Source organism: Larus michahellis, chromosome 1 (assembly GCF_964199755.1).
Source record: "Larus michahellis chromosome 1, bLarMic1.1, whole genome shotgun sequence".
NCBI lineage: Eukaryota > Metazoa > Chordata > Aves > Charadriiformes > Laridae > Larus > Larus michahellis.
In genome coordinates, this window is record NC_133896.1 from 200,455,101 (window position 1) to 200,469,461 (window position 14,361).

A 14,361-nucleotide genomic window follows, 5' to 3' on the forward strand; every position below is an offset into this window, starting at 1 on the left:
GAAGCTATCCATCTAAAAATACAGGCCTAAGAAGGAGGGCAGGGGGAAAAAGGTGATTTATCTTATTCCTCATGTAATTTATTAAAAGGTACCAAACCAGTAACTGAAGCTGTGATCTTATGCTGATTTGGCAAAATGTAATAATGGTCGCTGATGAGGTTAAGGATGCTGACGCTGTCCTGCAGCAGAGAAGCGATGCATTGCGAAACCCTGTCTGTGTAAGTTTAGCTACCGCTGCCGGCAGGCCTCACACCCCCAGGCCGGGGATCCCCGCGCCAGCTGTGACCCACAGCGGCTCTGCTAACGCAGCGCCGTACCCGGACGGCTTCCTCTACGTGTTCAAAAGCAGGGAGGACGGCAAGTTAAGCAAAACAGGAAAAAAAACCCAAGCAAATCCAAAGTTTTACTGAGGGCGCACCAACTCACTGCCCCCGCACTCCACCCAGTCGCGCGCACCGCCCAACGGCCGCCGCGCGCATGCGCGGGGAGGGCAGGGCAGGGGGGCGGTGCCGGGGGCGGTGCCCGCCCTCGCGCGGTCGGAACCCGTGCTGGCGGCTGCCGGTAGCGAGCCGGACCGCAATCGGGGTCGGAGCGCGTCGCTCGCACAGCCAGGGGTTGGTGTCGTGCCGGAGTGAGGCGGCGGTTGGTCGGTTCGTCCAGCCGGCTGGCCGCCGGGAAGGGAAGGGGAGCGGAGCGGAGCGGGGGGGCCGAGCTGGGGCTGCTCCGCCCCGGTCGGCGCGGCGGACGGCAGGCAGGGACGGGCTCTCAGCGGGCTCCCGCGGGGCAGGCGGTGGCATGCACGCCTCTCCGGTGTGTCGCAGCGGGTAATGCCGCTCCCTGTCGGGCAGGGGAGGCGGGGGCGCGGGCAGCGCTGGAAGGAGCCGGTCCGGCCGGTAGCGGCTAGTGGCGGGGCCCGACCGGGGAGTCTGGGGAGGAGAGAAGCGGGAGGACATGAGCTGCCCTGCCCGTGTGTGATTGGTGGGTGACCGCGAGCTGGCCAGGTGATTGGACGGGAGCCCTGTCAGTCACTCCCCTCAGCCTCCCCTCCCCCAGGCGTCTGGCAACAGGCGCTGTCGGGGGCGGCCGGGCCGGGGGCTGCGGGCGCCGCCGGGGACTCTGCGGAACCCCCCGCCCCAGGGCCCAGGGCCCGGCCCGCGGCTGCCCTGGGGAAGGGCCGGGGAGCGGCAGGTCGGCGCGGGCCTGGGATCTGCAGGCCCGGCTGGGAGCTGGGGGGAGGCGGGGGCCCTGGGCTTGGATCGCTTTGGATGTCCTGCGGCCTGTTTCCTGATTACCTTCTGATTCTTCCTTTGTCTGTCTTTCCTTCCCCCTCCTCTCCATCCCCAGGTTCTTGAGGAGTTTCTGGGTTTGGGGTTTTTTTCTCCTTTTTTTTTTTTTTTTTTTCTGAATTCAGTGAGATCATCTCGCCTGGAGGCTGCAGGCTGTGACAGAAATGCTAAACAGCCCTGTCGTTCGGGGAGGCTCACTCATCTAAACTCCGTAGTCGTCTTGCTTGCAATCAGGTGGTAGTCTTTCAGAAAATGAATACTTAATTGAATTGGGGGTAGTAATTCATGGAGAGAGGCCAAAACCTAAAAGCATGAGGTATATGCATTGCTTAGGTAAAAATGAATGTAAGTTTTTGAGAATGGGATGAAGCAACTATGAATTAAGAACTACAGGAGCTAGTCTTGGGTTGAAAAATCTAGAAAATGTAGATAAACTATTGGCACGTGGCACCTGTTTCTTTGCAAAGGAAGAGTAATCCTGAGTCATAACTCGGTTTCGATCTCAGTTTTTTACATCTTGGTAGTTGAAACTCTTCAACTTTTCAATAGTCTGAAATATTTTATGTGCAAAGTATTTCGTTTTGATATAGTTAATACTCTTCAACTTTCACTACTCTGAAACATGTTAAGTGCCAAAGTTAGTTTTGATGGCGTTTGATAAATATGGATAGTAGTTGTCATCCATGCAGTTATGTTAAACAGATGGGACAACCGAACACTGCACACTTCTTACTGTTTCTAAGTGAGTCATTTAAAGAGTGTGACTAATCATCCTACCATACAGTTGTCAACAAAACAGTAATTTTTTTTCTACCACCCACAAAATCTGAAGAAGAGATTTCCAGATTTTCTGTGGATTAGAAGTGAAAAGTAAAGAACCTCTCTTTTGAACAACAGTTTAAATTTAGATTGAGGGGGACTACATGTGATGGATTTTTCATCTCAAGAATTTATGTGTCTTTTTTTCTGTGCAGCAATACACAGGAAGTCGGTTAGCTTACTATGGTGACTGACTAAGTAACATGTTAGTTGTTTTAAGACTTTCATCTAAATAGAAACCTTACATGAAACTAAATGATTTTTTTTTTCTGTCCTATTTCCCATCCCAGCTTTATTTATCTCAAGTTGTAAGCAATGTGGGACAGAGGCACTTTAATATTAATTGCAGTATGGATTGGGTATTTTCATGATAATAGTCAAGTGATGGGTGTCATCAGGGTAATAAATGCTAACTGTGTGTTGAGGGGGGAGGAATTACATTGTTTTGAGGAAACCAGGGTAGTAAGACAAAGAGCTGGCTGAGAAATTTATGTTTAGAAATGTGATAGGAGAAGGGACCTGATTTGAACGTAACCCTTGTAGGAAATGGAAGTCAGTGATTACCTACAGCTTGGGATGCTGAACCAAAAAAGTCACGGTAAATTTAACCCCCCCACAAATACTAGGGGAATAGAAAATGTCTTGAAAGGGAGATATTATGATTTGATTTATTTCAGGTTCAGTGAGTTAAAGAGCTAGGAAGGAAGTATTAAATACATTGAAACTCAGTGTTGGACACAGGAGGCAGATGAGTGTAAAAATTGATTGGGAAGAGATGTTTAGAAGTGGTTACCGTGGGGGGTGGGGAAGGGAAGAGAAGAAGTAGCATATGGGGTGGAAAATAAGGAGACCGAGGATGCATCAGAGTGGATCCCACAAAGAACATAAGAAAGGTATATTAAATGTATGCCAGCTTCTGCTGTTGGCAAATACATTTTTCTTATTCTTAATATCTGTTGGCAGCATTGATAAAGATTTACTCTTTATTGAATGTATGTCTAATAGTTAGCTGGTTTGGTCTGTTTGTTGTCTCATCACCTTTCCTGTGAAGACTTATTACTAATTACGGGAGTGTGCTGAGAATGCTGTTCTGTGTATTCCCTATAATTAATACTTGAATGACTTTGATACCTTGGTGAATTGACAGAAAAATGTATTTACCCAATAACTTTATTTTCATGCATAAGCAGAATGGTGCCATATGCTTGGCTTTTTTGGCCTCGTGATCTCTTTAGAGAAGTGATCTTTTCTGTCAGGTGTTTGCCTCAGCAGGTGTTCCAAGTGTCTTTTGCTAAATGGGAAGCCCCATTGAAAGGATGACACTTTTATCTTCTTTCAAATTGAATGTTGAAAAACAGGTTTTATTTAGGAAATAGAAAAGTTGGGGAGTGGTCTGAGAGCTGATTGGTTAGGACCCTGTCCTGGGCCAGAGAGAGCTGGTAATGGCATGGAAATCAACAGAGATGATGCCTGCCTCTGATACTGGAAGATTATTCACACCTTCTAATAGTGTGGTCCCACTAGTTAAATATTTGGAAAGTGTTGCAGAACTGTGAGTAAAGTATAGCCCTTTCTGTTTTACACCAGTTTCCTGGAGATGGATATCCTTTTGTTAGCTAATCCTTGGATTAGAGATTGCAAGGAAAATATACCAGTAATGTCGTCATGTTGAAAGAGTCAATTCTGCCAAAAATGTATCTGTAGGTTTTGTGACATAGGAGAGGTGGTACCGACTGAGATAGTAATGTAGTCTTAACTCTTATCAGTAAATGTTTCAAGTGGAAGATAGTCTTGTCTAAAGCAGTGTCTGTGGTTGTCAGAAGTCTATGTAGGGTTATTTCAGTCCAATAATTAGAGAACAATGTTTTCAGTGACATTTCAGCTTTTAAAGTACTTCATGCTGCTGTTGTATTTTACTTGGGAGAAGGGAAATAAATGTTATGTTATTCCTTTAACTTTCTAGAATATCCTTATTTAGCTAAAAAATCCAAAAACATCATTGCTCTTTTATTTTAAAGTTGCTGTACCAACTGGTGTGTCCTTTCAGTGAGCAAAGGGGACTTCTAGCTGTTTTTGAGCAAGGTAGAAGCAAAATACTTGCATGATAAACTACACTGTTGACTTGGCAAGTAACATGGAGCTTGGTTCATCTTAATCATCTTTAGCTATTAATAAACTAATTTCATTGGAAAGGCTGGGAACTTTTTACTGTAAATTAGGTAAATTCTTACTGTAATTACTGTGCAGTCTAACCTTCTGGTTTTGTTCAGGACAGCCTGGCATTATCATTATGGATCGCTTTCGGCATCGTGCAGGAAATGGCAATGAGCAGGCATCTTCGAGAGGGCCTAGTCGTGGGGAAGATGAGAGACAGCGACAGCTGGAGCGCCTCAGCAGGGAGGAGGCCTATTACCAATTCATTAATGAACTCAATGAAGATGACTACAGGTTAATGAGAGACAGCAACCTGCTTGGCACACCTGGTAAGATGTGGGTACCTTCAGTAGAAAGATGTAATGTGAAGTAACACTGCTGCTGTCAGGCTGCTGTCGCATGTGGTTGTATGACTCGAGTAGCCTGAGTTCTGTGGCTTTGTAGAAAGGAAGAACCCCTCCATTTCCATTCAAAAATTAATGATATCCAGTTAAAATTAACAAATTATATTTTTAGTCTGTCTTTATCTGTTTAACTCCTTCAGATGCAACATCTCCATATACAGGTAATATCCAAACCCAAATAATTAACATCTGGTACACTAAAGTATATCTGTTGGTACGTGGCAATTTTGGGGGCCTCTGAGTTGTTGCTGCAAGTTGCTTTGAGTTTTTGCTGGAAGTTGGCATGCTCTTGACATGCGTTCAGCATCTTTTTCTTTCCCCCACCCTAGTACCTACTTCCTCTGTTATCTGTGTACCTGCGTTATAGTCTCACACTAGTGCTGTTTTATTTTTGGTTTCGTTAGTTTTACCTTATTTCTGAAGATTTGCCTTCAGATAGAAAATATTGTTATTTCTGCATGGCTGTGTTGAGCTAATAATAATGTCTTATCTATTAGCATTACAAAAATTAAATTATTTCAGGGGAAATAACAGCAGAAGAGCTGCATCAGCGCTTGGAGGGGGCTAAGGAGCGTCTGGCATCACAGACTGATCTGAATAACAGAGAAGGTGAAGGCAGAACTGTTGGAGGTAAACATTGTTCATTTGTTTATATCGATACACAGAGTATGTGATGGATAAATATTGTTCTGTACAAATAGTTAAAAGAAAGACTGGATTTCAGTACCAGCCATTTCAAGTCTTGTTTTTTCATTGTGCCTCTATGGATTGTTTTCAAGGTAAGAGAGATTTCCTAATGATATGAAAACAAACTTGAAATACTTCATGAAAAATTATTTACATCAGCCGCAATTTACTTTCTTCTCTTTACCTGGTTTCCCTTTTCTAGTAAACTTAATGTCACAAAAATAATTTTCATTCTTCTAATTAAGAAGTTTTGTCATGTATTAGAGAAGTTGGAACAGGAAAGAAGCTAACTGTGAAACAGTTAATGTCTCCACTGTTTTGTTGTTTTTGTTTCATTTCCATTTGTTTTAATGGAATGAGGCTTTTATTCTGTGCGTTGTTTGCCTTCACTTCCCCAGCAATATTGGCTTAATTGTTTGGCCAACTCTAGTCAGATTTAGGAGACAAATTAGCAACTTGGAAATAAAGATACCAAAGTTCTTGCAGGTTTCATGAAAGTAGGGAGATGACGGATCTTAATCTTACCCCTTCAAGGGAAAACCTTCACTGTGATCATGACCGTTGGCTTTCTTCATATGTGAAGTTAGCATTAACCACAACGGTTGCATCTGTTCTTGAGCTTATAGTTGGAGAGATTTGGGAACGGAGCTGTGGATATTGTAGTAGGAGAAGAGTATATCTGCACAAAAGGAACAAATCTGTTAAAACCATGCATCATTTATTCTGCTACTTATAGAATACAATTTTTTTAAATGTTTGCCAGAAGAAGACAAAATCTGTTGTACTTTTCCTTGCTTTAGCAAAATTAGTTGACAAGGATACCCTCAAATTGATAGCTTAAGCGAGGGATGAATATTGGATAAATACAACTAACTTTGGACTGCCTGAATCAGAAAACTTTCTCAGAAGAGGCCATCTGGGCACTTTAATTTGTCTGTGTATCTGCTGGTGAGACAAAAATTCTGATGAGTTTTGCTGATGTTCTTACATACAGCATATTTTCATCAAAATTGCGTTAGCATAGCAAGGTAGCTGTCCTGCTACTGTAATGTTTCTGAAGTCAGAGCCCAGCAAACATAGAGGATTTGGAGTACATTGTAGTATGCTGAGTGTGCAGTTGTATGAATGCTTGCAATTCTTTGTTTCTTTCAGATTCTGATGTTCTTGGAGAAAACTCAAATGGTGACTCTTTGCTTGAATGGCTGAACACATTTCGTCGCACAGGAAATGCCACTCGCAGTGGACAGAACGGGAACCAAACCTGGAGAGCCGTGAGTCGAACAAATCCAAACAGTGGGGAGTTTCGATTTAGTCTTGAAATCAACATAAATCATGAGCATAACAGTTCTGAAACTGCTGGTGAGGAGTATGATAGTAGCAGAACATCTTCAGATAGAAGACATCAAAGAGCTGTCAGTCCAGTAACATCACGAACGAGGAGCAGGACTGCAAGAGAGGCAAACAGTGAGGCTTCAAGCACTGCAAGGACCAGGTCTGTAAGAAGTTCTGTGGCACAAAGCTCTGAAGCAGCCTCTCATCCAGTCTTGGGGAGGCTCAGGAGTAGAACGAGGGAGTTGACAGGCCTTTCCCAAACAAATAGTGCACATAATAATTCTGCAGCTACTGGTGAACAAAGAGAAACGCAAGAAAGAGGTACTTCTACAGGAGTCAGAAGAGGTAGAGCTAGAACTACTGTTCAGATGAGTGCAAACCAAAGACTAGAAATTCTGCGGCTGAGGTCTACTTTAAGTAGCCGAAGCCGCTCTCCGCTGCAAAGGCAAGGCGATACTGAGGAACACGTGCAGAGGCAGGATAGAAATGCACAGCAAGCCAACAGAAGTAGAAGACAAACAGCTCGGCCTTCTCCACAGCCTGACGAAGAACAAGCAAGAGGTAACACTCAGACTTCTCAACCGTCTGGTGTAGCCCCATCCTCAGGAGTGACTTTGGAAGAGGAGGAATCTAGTAGGCCAGTAGCTGCTGTCAGAAGGCATCCAACAATTACGTTAGATCTTCAGGTGAGAAGAATTCGTCCTGGAGAAAACAGAGATCGGGACAGTATTGCCAGTAGAACTCGTTCTAGAGTAGGAATGTCAGAAAACACAGTTACCTTTGAAAGTGACAGTGGGGGATTTCGGCGTACAATATCACGATCAGAACGTGCGGGTATTCGAACCTACGTTAGCACTATACGGATACCTCTTCGTCGGATTTCAGAAACTGGGCTTGGGGAACCTTCATCAGTGGCTCTTCGATCAATCCTTAGACAAATTATGACAGGCTTTGGAGAACTGAGTTCTTTAATGGAAACTGAATCTAACTCAGAAGTGCAAAGAGGTGGTCATCGCTTAGCGGATCTACAGTCAGAGCAGAGTAACGTAAGTTCAGCAAACCGTAGCAGTGATCCAAGTGAGATTTCATCTAGAAATGGGCACGCAGTAGAAGGCAGCAGGGAAACAAACAGACAGAGTTATGATACTCGACGCTATGGTCGCAGTAATGAAAACCAAGATAACAGGCAATCTCAAGATGCTAACAACCTAGTGGAAAATGGAACGCTGCCCATACTTCGACTTGCCCACTTCTTCTTGCTGAATGAAGACGACGATGACGATCGTTTAAGAGGTTTAACCAAAGAGCAGATTGACAATCTTTCTACCCGGAGCTATGGGGATACTGACACTGAAAATGAAATGAGTAAAACGTGTAGTGTTTGCATTAATGAGTATGTGACAGGGAATAAGCTAAGGCAGTTACCTTGTATGCATGAATTTCATATTCATTGTATTGATCGCTGGCTTTCTGAAAACTCTACTTGCCCAATTTGTCGGCAGCCTGTATTGGGGTCTAATGCCACAGACAATGGCTAACATTATTTATACTGCTCAGTACTCAAGGATTTGCTTTTGCTCTACTTATGATGAGCCAGATGGAATTAATTGACTTACATAGGGGTCCATTTGTGTGGGGAGTTTTGTTAAATTTCTTTAAAAATAATAGGGAACTTGTCTAAATCTAGCAATGTAAATACTATTTTTCTCCAAGTGCAGACCTAGGAGTACACATAGAACCAAATAATATCGGTAAAGTTTATATTTTTTTAGGTAATTTTGTTATGCTAAGCACTTTTGTAAATACAGAAATGCAATAGTTAATCAGTCCTGCTTAATGTATGTTTTTTTAACAGTGTAATGGACTTGCTTTATTTAGATTACGAATTGTTTCACACAGACCCACCACTGTGTTGAAAAATTAGTGTCTAAATAGCCATTCATTAGCTTTTTGTTCTAAGAACAATTTCTTTTACAGAGAGTCTCTTGCTGGAAATGTTTGCTAAAGATACTTAAGTTACTTGAAGTGCTCATTTTAATAGACAGTATATTTTTTCTTTGAAATATCCTTTCCAAAAAAACTTGCCAATTTGGTTCTGTTTAAAAAAATTTATGGCAATTTTTGCATGTGGTTTTACACAATGCTTAAGGCTGATGAGTTCATATTCAAAAGTGGATGGGTTAGTGACATTATAAAATGTACATAATTAAATGCTGTCTTTGACAATCGCTGTCTTTTCAATGCAGACAGCAATCAAATCAATGATAATTCCAAGAGGGCGTGTCTTACCGAACATGATATTTGCTCAAAGAATAAATGAGCACTGAGGAAGCCTTTTTGCTCTTCCAAATTACTCAATTGATATTCATGGGTTTTTAACTGCCTTAGTTTAAAGAGGAAACTATTTCCTTGACCATTATATTGTCTACAATATGCATGATTTCTGCATCCTACTCAAAAAGAAAACAAAAAAAAGGCTTGAAGTGTTTTTGTACAGAAATTTAAGGTACACGTATAATATTAGTCCTCTTAAAACATGTCTGAGGACCGAATGGCAAAAGACACTAAAAAGAACAAAATAAGCTTCCCTTAAACTCCCCAGATTACTGTGTAATTAGATATTAAACTTTATACCAATAACTTAATAAGGAAATAAAGTTGTGAAGTAAATAATTAAGGCTTTGTGTGAATTCCTGTTGAACCATATCCTGTAGAGAAAATTCTTGATGTTCAGTCTCAGTTTTCACTTTATTCTTTCCCTGGTTTTCCCCAGCTGTGTCCCCGCTTTTCCACGATGTGTGTGTGAGCTGCTATGGTAGATAAAAATGCAAGGCAAAGCGCTCCTGGGGCTTCTGGAAGTAAGCTGAAAGTTAGAAAGCTCATCTTATGAGCAATGTGCATCTTGATCCTTTGAGAAAGGCAGTTGTGCCATACACTTACGTGTGTATGTTCTGAGCGGTGGAAAGAGTACTTAAAGTGAAGAAGTCCTGCTGACTTTCTCTGCCTATAGACAGCCTTGACAAATGCACTTCTGTGCCAGGTGCTTCAGTTAAAACATCCGTTCATGACATCCTTGAAGGGAAACTATAAAATCCCATGTTAAGCTGCCGGATGTCTACTTCAGTTTTACAGGTGGAAAAATTTGTGTCAAAACTTCCACAGAAGTGCTTTGTATTCCTAAAAGTAGCTCTACGAAATTCTCTGAGATTTAGATGAGTTTAAGGATATGATTAAGATCTCTGATGTGATTTGGACAGCTAATTATTGCAAATCTTGTTGACACTTTTCTTGAGTGCCTCCTTAGCCATATTAAAGAGTGAGGAAATTTAAACAAGATTATCGGAACTAGCTTATTTTACATTGCATTATTTTTTTTCTGTTAGCTCCTGATATTGACAGTATCTACATACATGTGTGGCTTCTGTTACTTCCTTGTCTCCGTATGTTTTTCCATTATATTTCAAAGCTGCCTAACTCAAGTGCCACATTTATAGAAACCTGCCTTGGCTCACCATTGCCTTGCTGATCACCTCGTCAAAGGTCAGTTTTAACTTAAGTCCTTACTATAGGGGACTTTTTTTTTTTTCTTTGTATTGCCTGTTTTAACTAACTAGTTGGAATCCTGCTCAACTGCTACACTAATGCACTAGAAGTAAAGGGAGATTCCCTGGGCTGCCTTTCATTCAAATGGAATTTTCTTGTACAAAATCTTGTATGTGGTTCAAGACAAGATCCTGTATGACAGGGTAGGTGTAACTGAGCTGCTGTGTGGGAATATCCAAAAGCACGATGAGAGCTTTCTATAGAAATCATAGGCTATTGGATAGGAAACATGCATTTCCTATCGCTTTTCAAACCCATCTGTTTCCTTGATCTCTGTAGCTTCCCACTGCAGAGCTATAATACAGTTTGTCTTTTGTGAGAAGTATTTGTTTTATACTTGCTTTTTAGTAGCTTAATTTAAGATCCCTCGTTCTTTTTATATAGAAGCTATTATTTTTTAACTGTACTTGTTGCTCTTCTGAAATGGGAGGACTGGTTCTGCAGAATTCAACACGTGGATGCACTCGGCATTATGTGGTGATATAACTTTTTTTTTCTTCTCTGTGATGTTCTAAATAACTTCTAATGCTCGGGGTTTGCTTTTGATTGCTGCTCAACACTGAGCTGATATCTTCATAAGTTTTGCAAAAAGATTTCACAATCACTTCCCTGAATGTTAATTGCTAATTTAGAATGGATTGTTGCATGCTCTTTTTTGTGTGTATTTTTTTCTCTTACTTTGTATGTTGTGCAAGTCATATTTTCTCTGCCCTTTTGTCATCCTGCGCACCCTGCCTCCTGTGATTTGTCTTTCCTTCTAATAGCCCAGTAATTCTGTACCATTTGCAGATTTTATCACTTGTTACGTATTTCTTTTTTCTGATTATTGATAAGTATGTCGCATACCACAGGTATTTAACTAGAAATGCCTTCTAATTGGAAGTTTAACCATTTATTTCTAGCTACTTAATCAGCAAACTTGTAATTTTTTCAGTAAAAGGGGACTAGAGGTAAACACATGAAGAATTTAATAAAATAAATATGGTAATGTCCTGGTTTGAGGTAAAACAGAACGAATTTTCTGATTTGTAATTTTACTTTTTAGGTGGGCCTCTTCTAACTGACTAAAGTCTGAAATTAACAGCATATTGTTCAGAAACTGTTCACTCTCATAGTGATAAGACCTGATTACACCAAGGAGTGGTATGCACAGAGGCTCTTGCTTATACTTATTGCTATAACAACCAAGGTCACCTAACTTCGCTGTTTGCCCTGTTAGATGGTCGGAAGCGGAGAAGCGTAGAGGGGTCCCACCTGCAGGGAGGAGCAGACGGGACGGGTGACCCAAAACTGACCAACAGGGTATTCCATCCCACCTGCATCACGCTGAGTATAAAAGCTGAGGGATCAAAGGGGCAAGGCTGCTCTGGCTCGCCTTTTCTTCAATGGCTGACCTCTGAGGAGGACCCTGTCTCTTCGTCTGCCTTTGATCCCAATCTGAGCATTCCTGACTCTAGTTCTGGAATTCAGCTCCCGGGATCATCATCCTGGGAGCTGGATATGGTTTTGTATATATTGTATACTTTTTTCTTTATTTTTTATTATTCTATTTCCATTAAAGTAGTTTAGTTCTTTTTCTAAACTCGTAAATCTCCTTATCTTTTCCTCTCGTCTCTGAGGAGGGGGGAGGAGGGCCATCTGTTGTTCTGATTGGCCAGTCTGCCCCAAACCATGACAGGTAATTGTCCTTAACCTGATACTTCTTGAGGAGAACTTGAAAGCCAAGCAGAGCACTGATAGAATGAAGCTGGTTTGTTATTATGTTCCTTTAGTTACTGCTGAATTCCATCTGATTAGATGAACTAACCACATGTTTTATCCTTTCTCTTGCTTATAAAAGGGGTGAGGAGAGGAGTAATACTTACTCTTCACATATTTCATAGAAAGGTGCAGTAGCCTTTGCCTATATCCTCCTTCACAGGACAGCCTTATAATATTACTACAGAAGGCATAAACATAAGATGATGGGGATTTTTGTGGTGGCTTTCCTCCAGTGAGCGCAGGTTGCAGCAGCAGCAAGATCAGGGCAGCAGTGGGGGGTGTAGCCAGGCCCCAGCAGGTCGTTAGGGTTGCCACTGATGAATAGGTGATGGCTGTGCTGCTTGCTCGTGGTGCCATGTCTTGGCTGTAGCCAGTGTCAGCGTGATTAGAGCAGGGGCAGGGAGGTACCTTTCAGCATGTGACAGCAGCTGTTTAATTTGGCGAGCAGACAGTTTAGCACTACCAGTTCAAGACGAAGCAGTGCCTGTCGGCGGGCGCAGTGGGAGCTGTGGCAGCGTGGGGGTGCCAGCTCCCAGCCGAGCAGAAAGTGGAAGATTTTCATCGGCAGCACATAACGTGCACTGATCTAGTCCAAGGGACAATAATGCCTGTCTGGTGTGGACCAAGAACGCTTACTCATCAGGGCACAGGCTTACGCGGAGCAAGTCTGGAGCTTTTATGTCTGTCATAGCAGTCAAAGGGAGGTTGCATCCAATTCTGTGTAACTCCAGGTGGCCGGAGTGTTTTTGCAGCCTGTTGATTCATCTTATTGTGAAGGTTAACGTACAGGGAAGATCTTACAAAAGACTACGTGACATAAGTAATGATGCCTACTGGATGTAAAAGATTTGAAGCTTTTGAACTACAGTCAAGGGAATAGGGTGCTCTTAGGTCGGGGTAATGAACCTCTTCAGAGCCAGACCACCACTGGTGGCACTGGTGTGCAGCACAAGGGAAAAGACAGCTGAGCACTCACGCGTCTGTGCGGAAACAAAACGTTCTGTCGCTGAGTAGGACAACAGCTGGGAAATGTGAGAATGAAGGTTGCCTGTGGCACCCGAGGTCAGCTTTCTAGTGCCTCTCCGTGCTGATGTTATCTCTCCCCGCAAATGCGGCCTCTCAGAGCAGCAGCTGGGTCAGGTTCACTTACTGACCTGTGAACAAATTTTTCCTTGTCTCTTGTTATATGCCTTGGGGTGTTTTTTACTCCATGCTTTTAAATTCCTGTCTTTAAAGGAAGGATCTACGTCTTCACGTGTTATTTCATGATGCTTATTGTTCATCGTGATTTTTCTTAATACTTTTGTAAGAGAAGGATCTGCTTTGTGCTTAGAAATTTTACTCTTTTTTTTTTTTAAATAAGCATCTATTTCTCCATCTGACTGTCTTCTATTCAGGTATTTAATAGGACGTAGCTTACATAAACATAATTGTATGGCTTGTAAGAAAATGTTACAGAAGATGTTAAAGATGAGCAGCATTATACCCTCAAACTAGAGGAAATGGTTTCTAAGCCATCTTTGGTTGATCTCCAGTAGACATTTGCTATTGGTCATCTCCTGCTCCAGCATGCACCACTATTGGTACTGGCATCAGGCTGGCTTTATCTCTGGAACGCGTGAGTGACATGTTAAATGACTTTTATTGATGACATTAAGTAATTTATTTCTATGATAAGAAATAGAAAAATTAGGTGGAAGTTTTAAAAATAACAATTTACTTCCATTGAAATATTAAATTCAGGTCAACTGGCAGCACTAACCCAGAGCCTCTCCAGAAAGCCTTAATGCTGAAAACGACCCAGAGAGCTGGACTGGACGGGGCCCTTGGAAAGATACAGAGACCTAACAGGCTGAGATAATACATTTTTCCATTTCTTACATGTGTGATGCTATCAGTGACTTTCTGGCTGCTATTATGGCCCTGTATGCCTCTCTAATAGCCTCTTCTTTAAAAATGTATGATGTAGAAATGTGTTCCTGTGTTACCAAATAACTGCAAATGGGGCAGAAGTGGTTTAGTTTCATCCCATTCCTCAGACTCTTTGCAACTTCCTTTTCCTTCCCTTCTGTATTCATTCGATCTTTTTGTACACCTGTAACCATTTCCAAGCTTTTTTTTCACTCATTCATCTTAGGAACAGACTATTTCTGCAAAGTACTTTCCCCTGGCACTACTGAAAAGTTCGTGTGAGTCATGTACATGTCTAGAAATGGGGAGACATTTGGGATAACAGGGCTATCACTCCTGGTTTTCATAGTCTCAGGGTTTATTGGACGCAGTGTATCCCAGAATAGCTCCAAAACTAATACAAG

General features: G+C 42.1%; 1 protein-coding gene across 7 annotated transcripts; it reads left to right on the forward strand.

The window, feature by feature from the left end:
- The first annotated feature begins 502 nt into the window (after positions 1 to 502).
- Positions 503 to 9,351, forward strand: RNF6 (ring finger protein 6). Of its 7 annotated transcripts, none has more exons than XM_074568882.1 (5): positions 504 to 614; positions 1,345 to 1,520; positions 4,376 to 4,588; positions 5,186 to 5,293; positions 6,503 to 9,351. In XM_074568882.1, exons 3-5 carry the CDS (start codon positions 4,396 to 4,398, stop codon positions 8,218 to 8,220), a joined length of 2,019 nt encoding a protein of 672 aa, XP_074424983.1. In that variant the 5' UTR covers positions 504 to 614; positions 1,345 to 1,520; positions 4,376 to 4,395; the 3' UTR covers positions 8,221 to 9,351. The 7 variants fall into 7 exon arrangements, with proteins under 7 accessions (XP_074425002.1, XP_074424983.1, XP_074424992.1 ...); XM_074568891.1 differs by having other exon boundaries at positions 572 to 650; XM_074568901.1 differs by lacking the exon at positions 1,345 to 1,520 and having other exon boundaries at positions 503 to 614.
- The last annotated feature ends 5,010 nt before the right edge of the window (positions 9,352 to 14,361 follow it).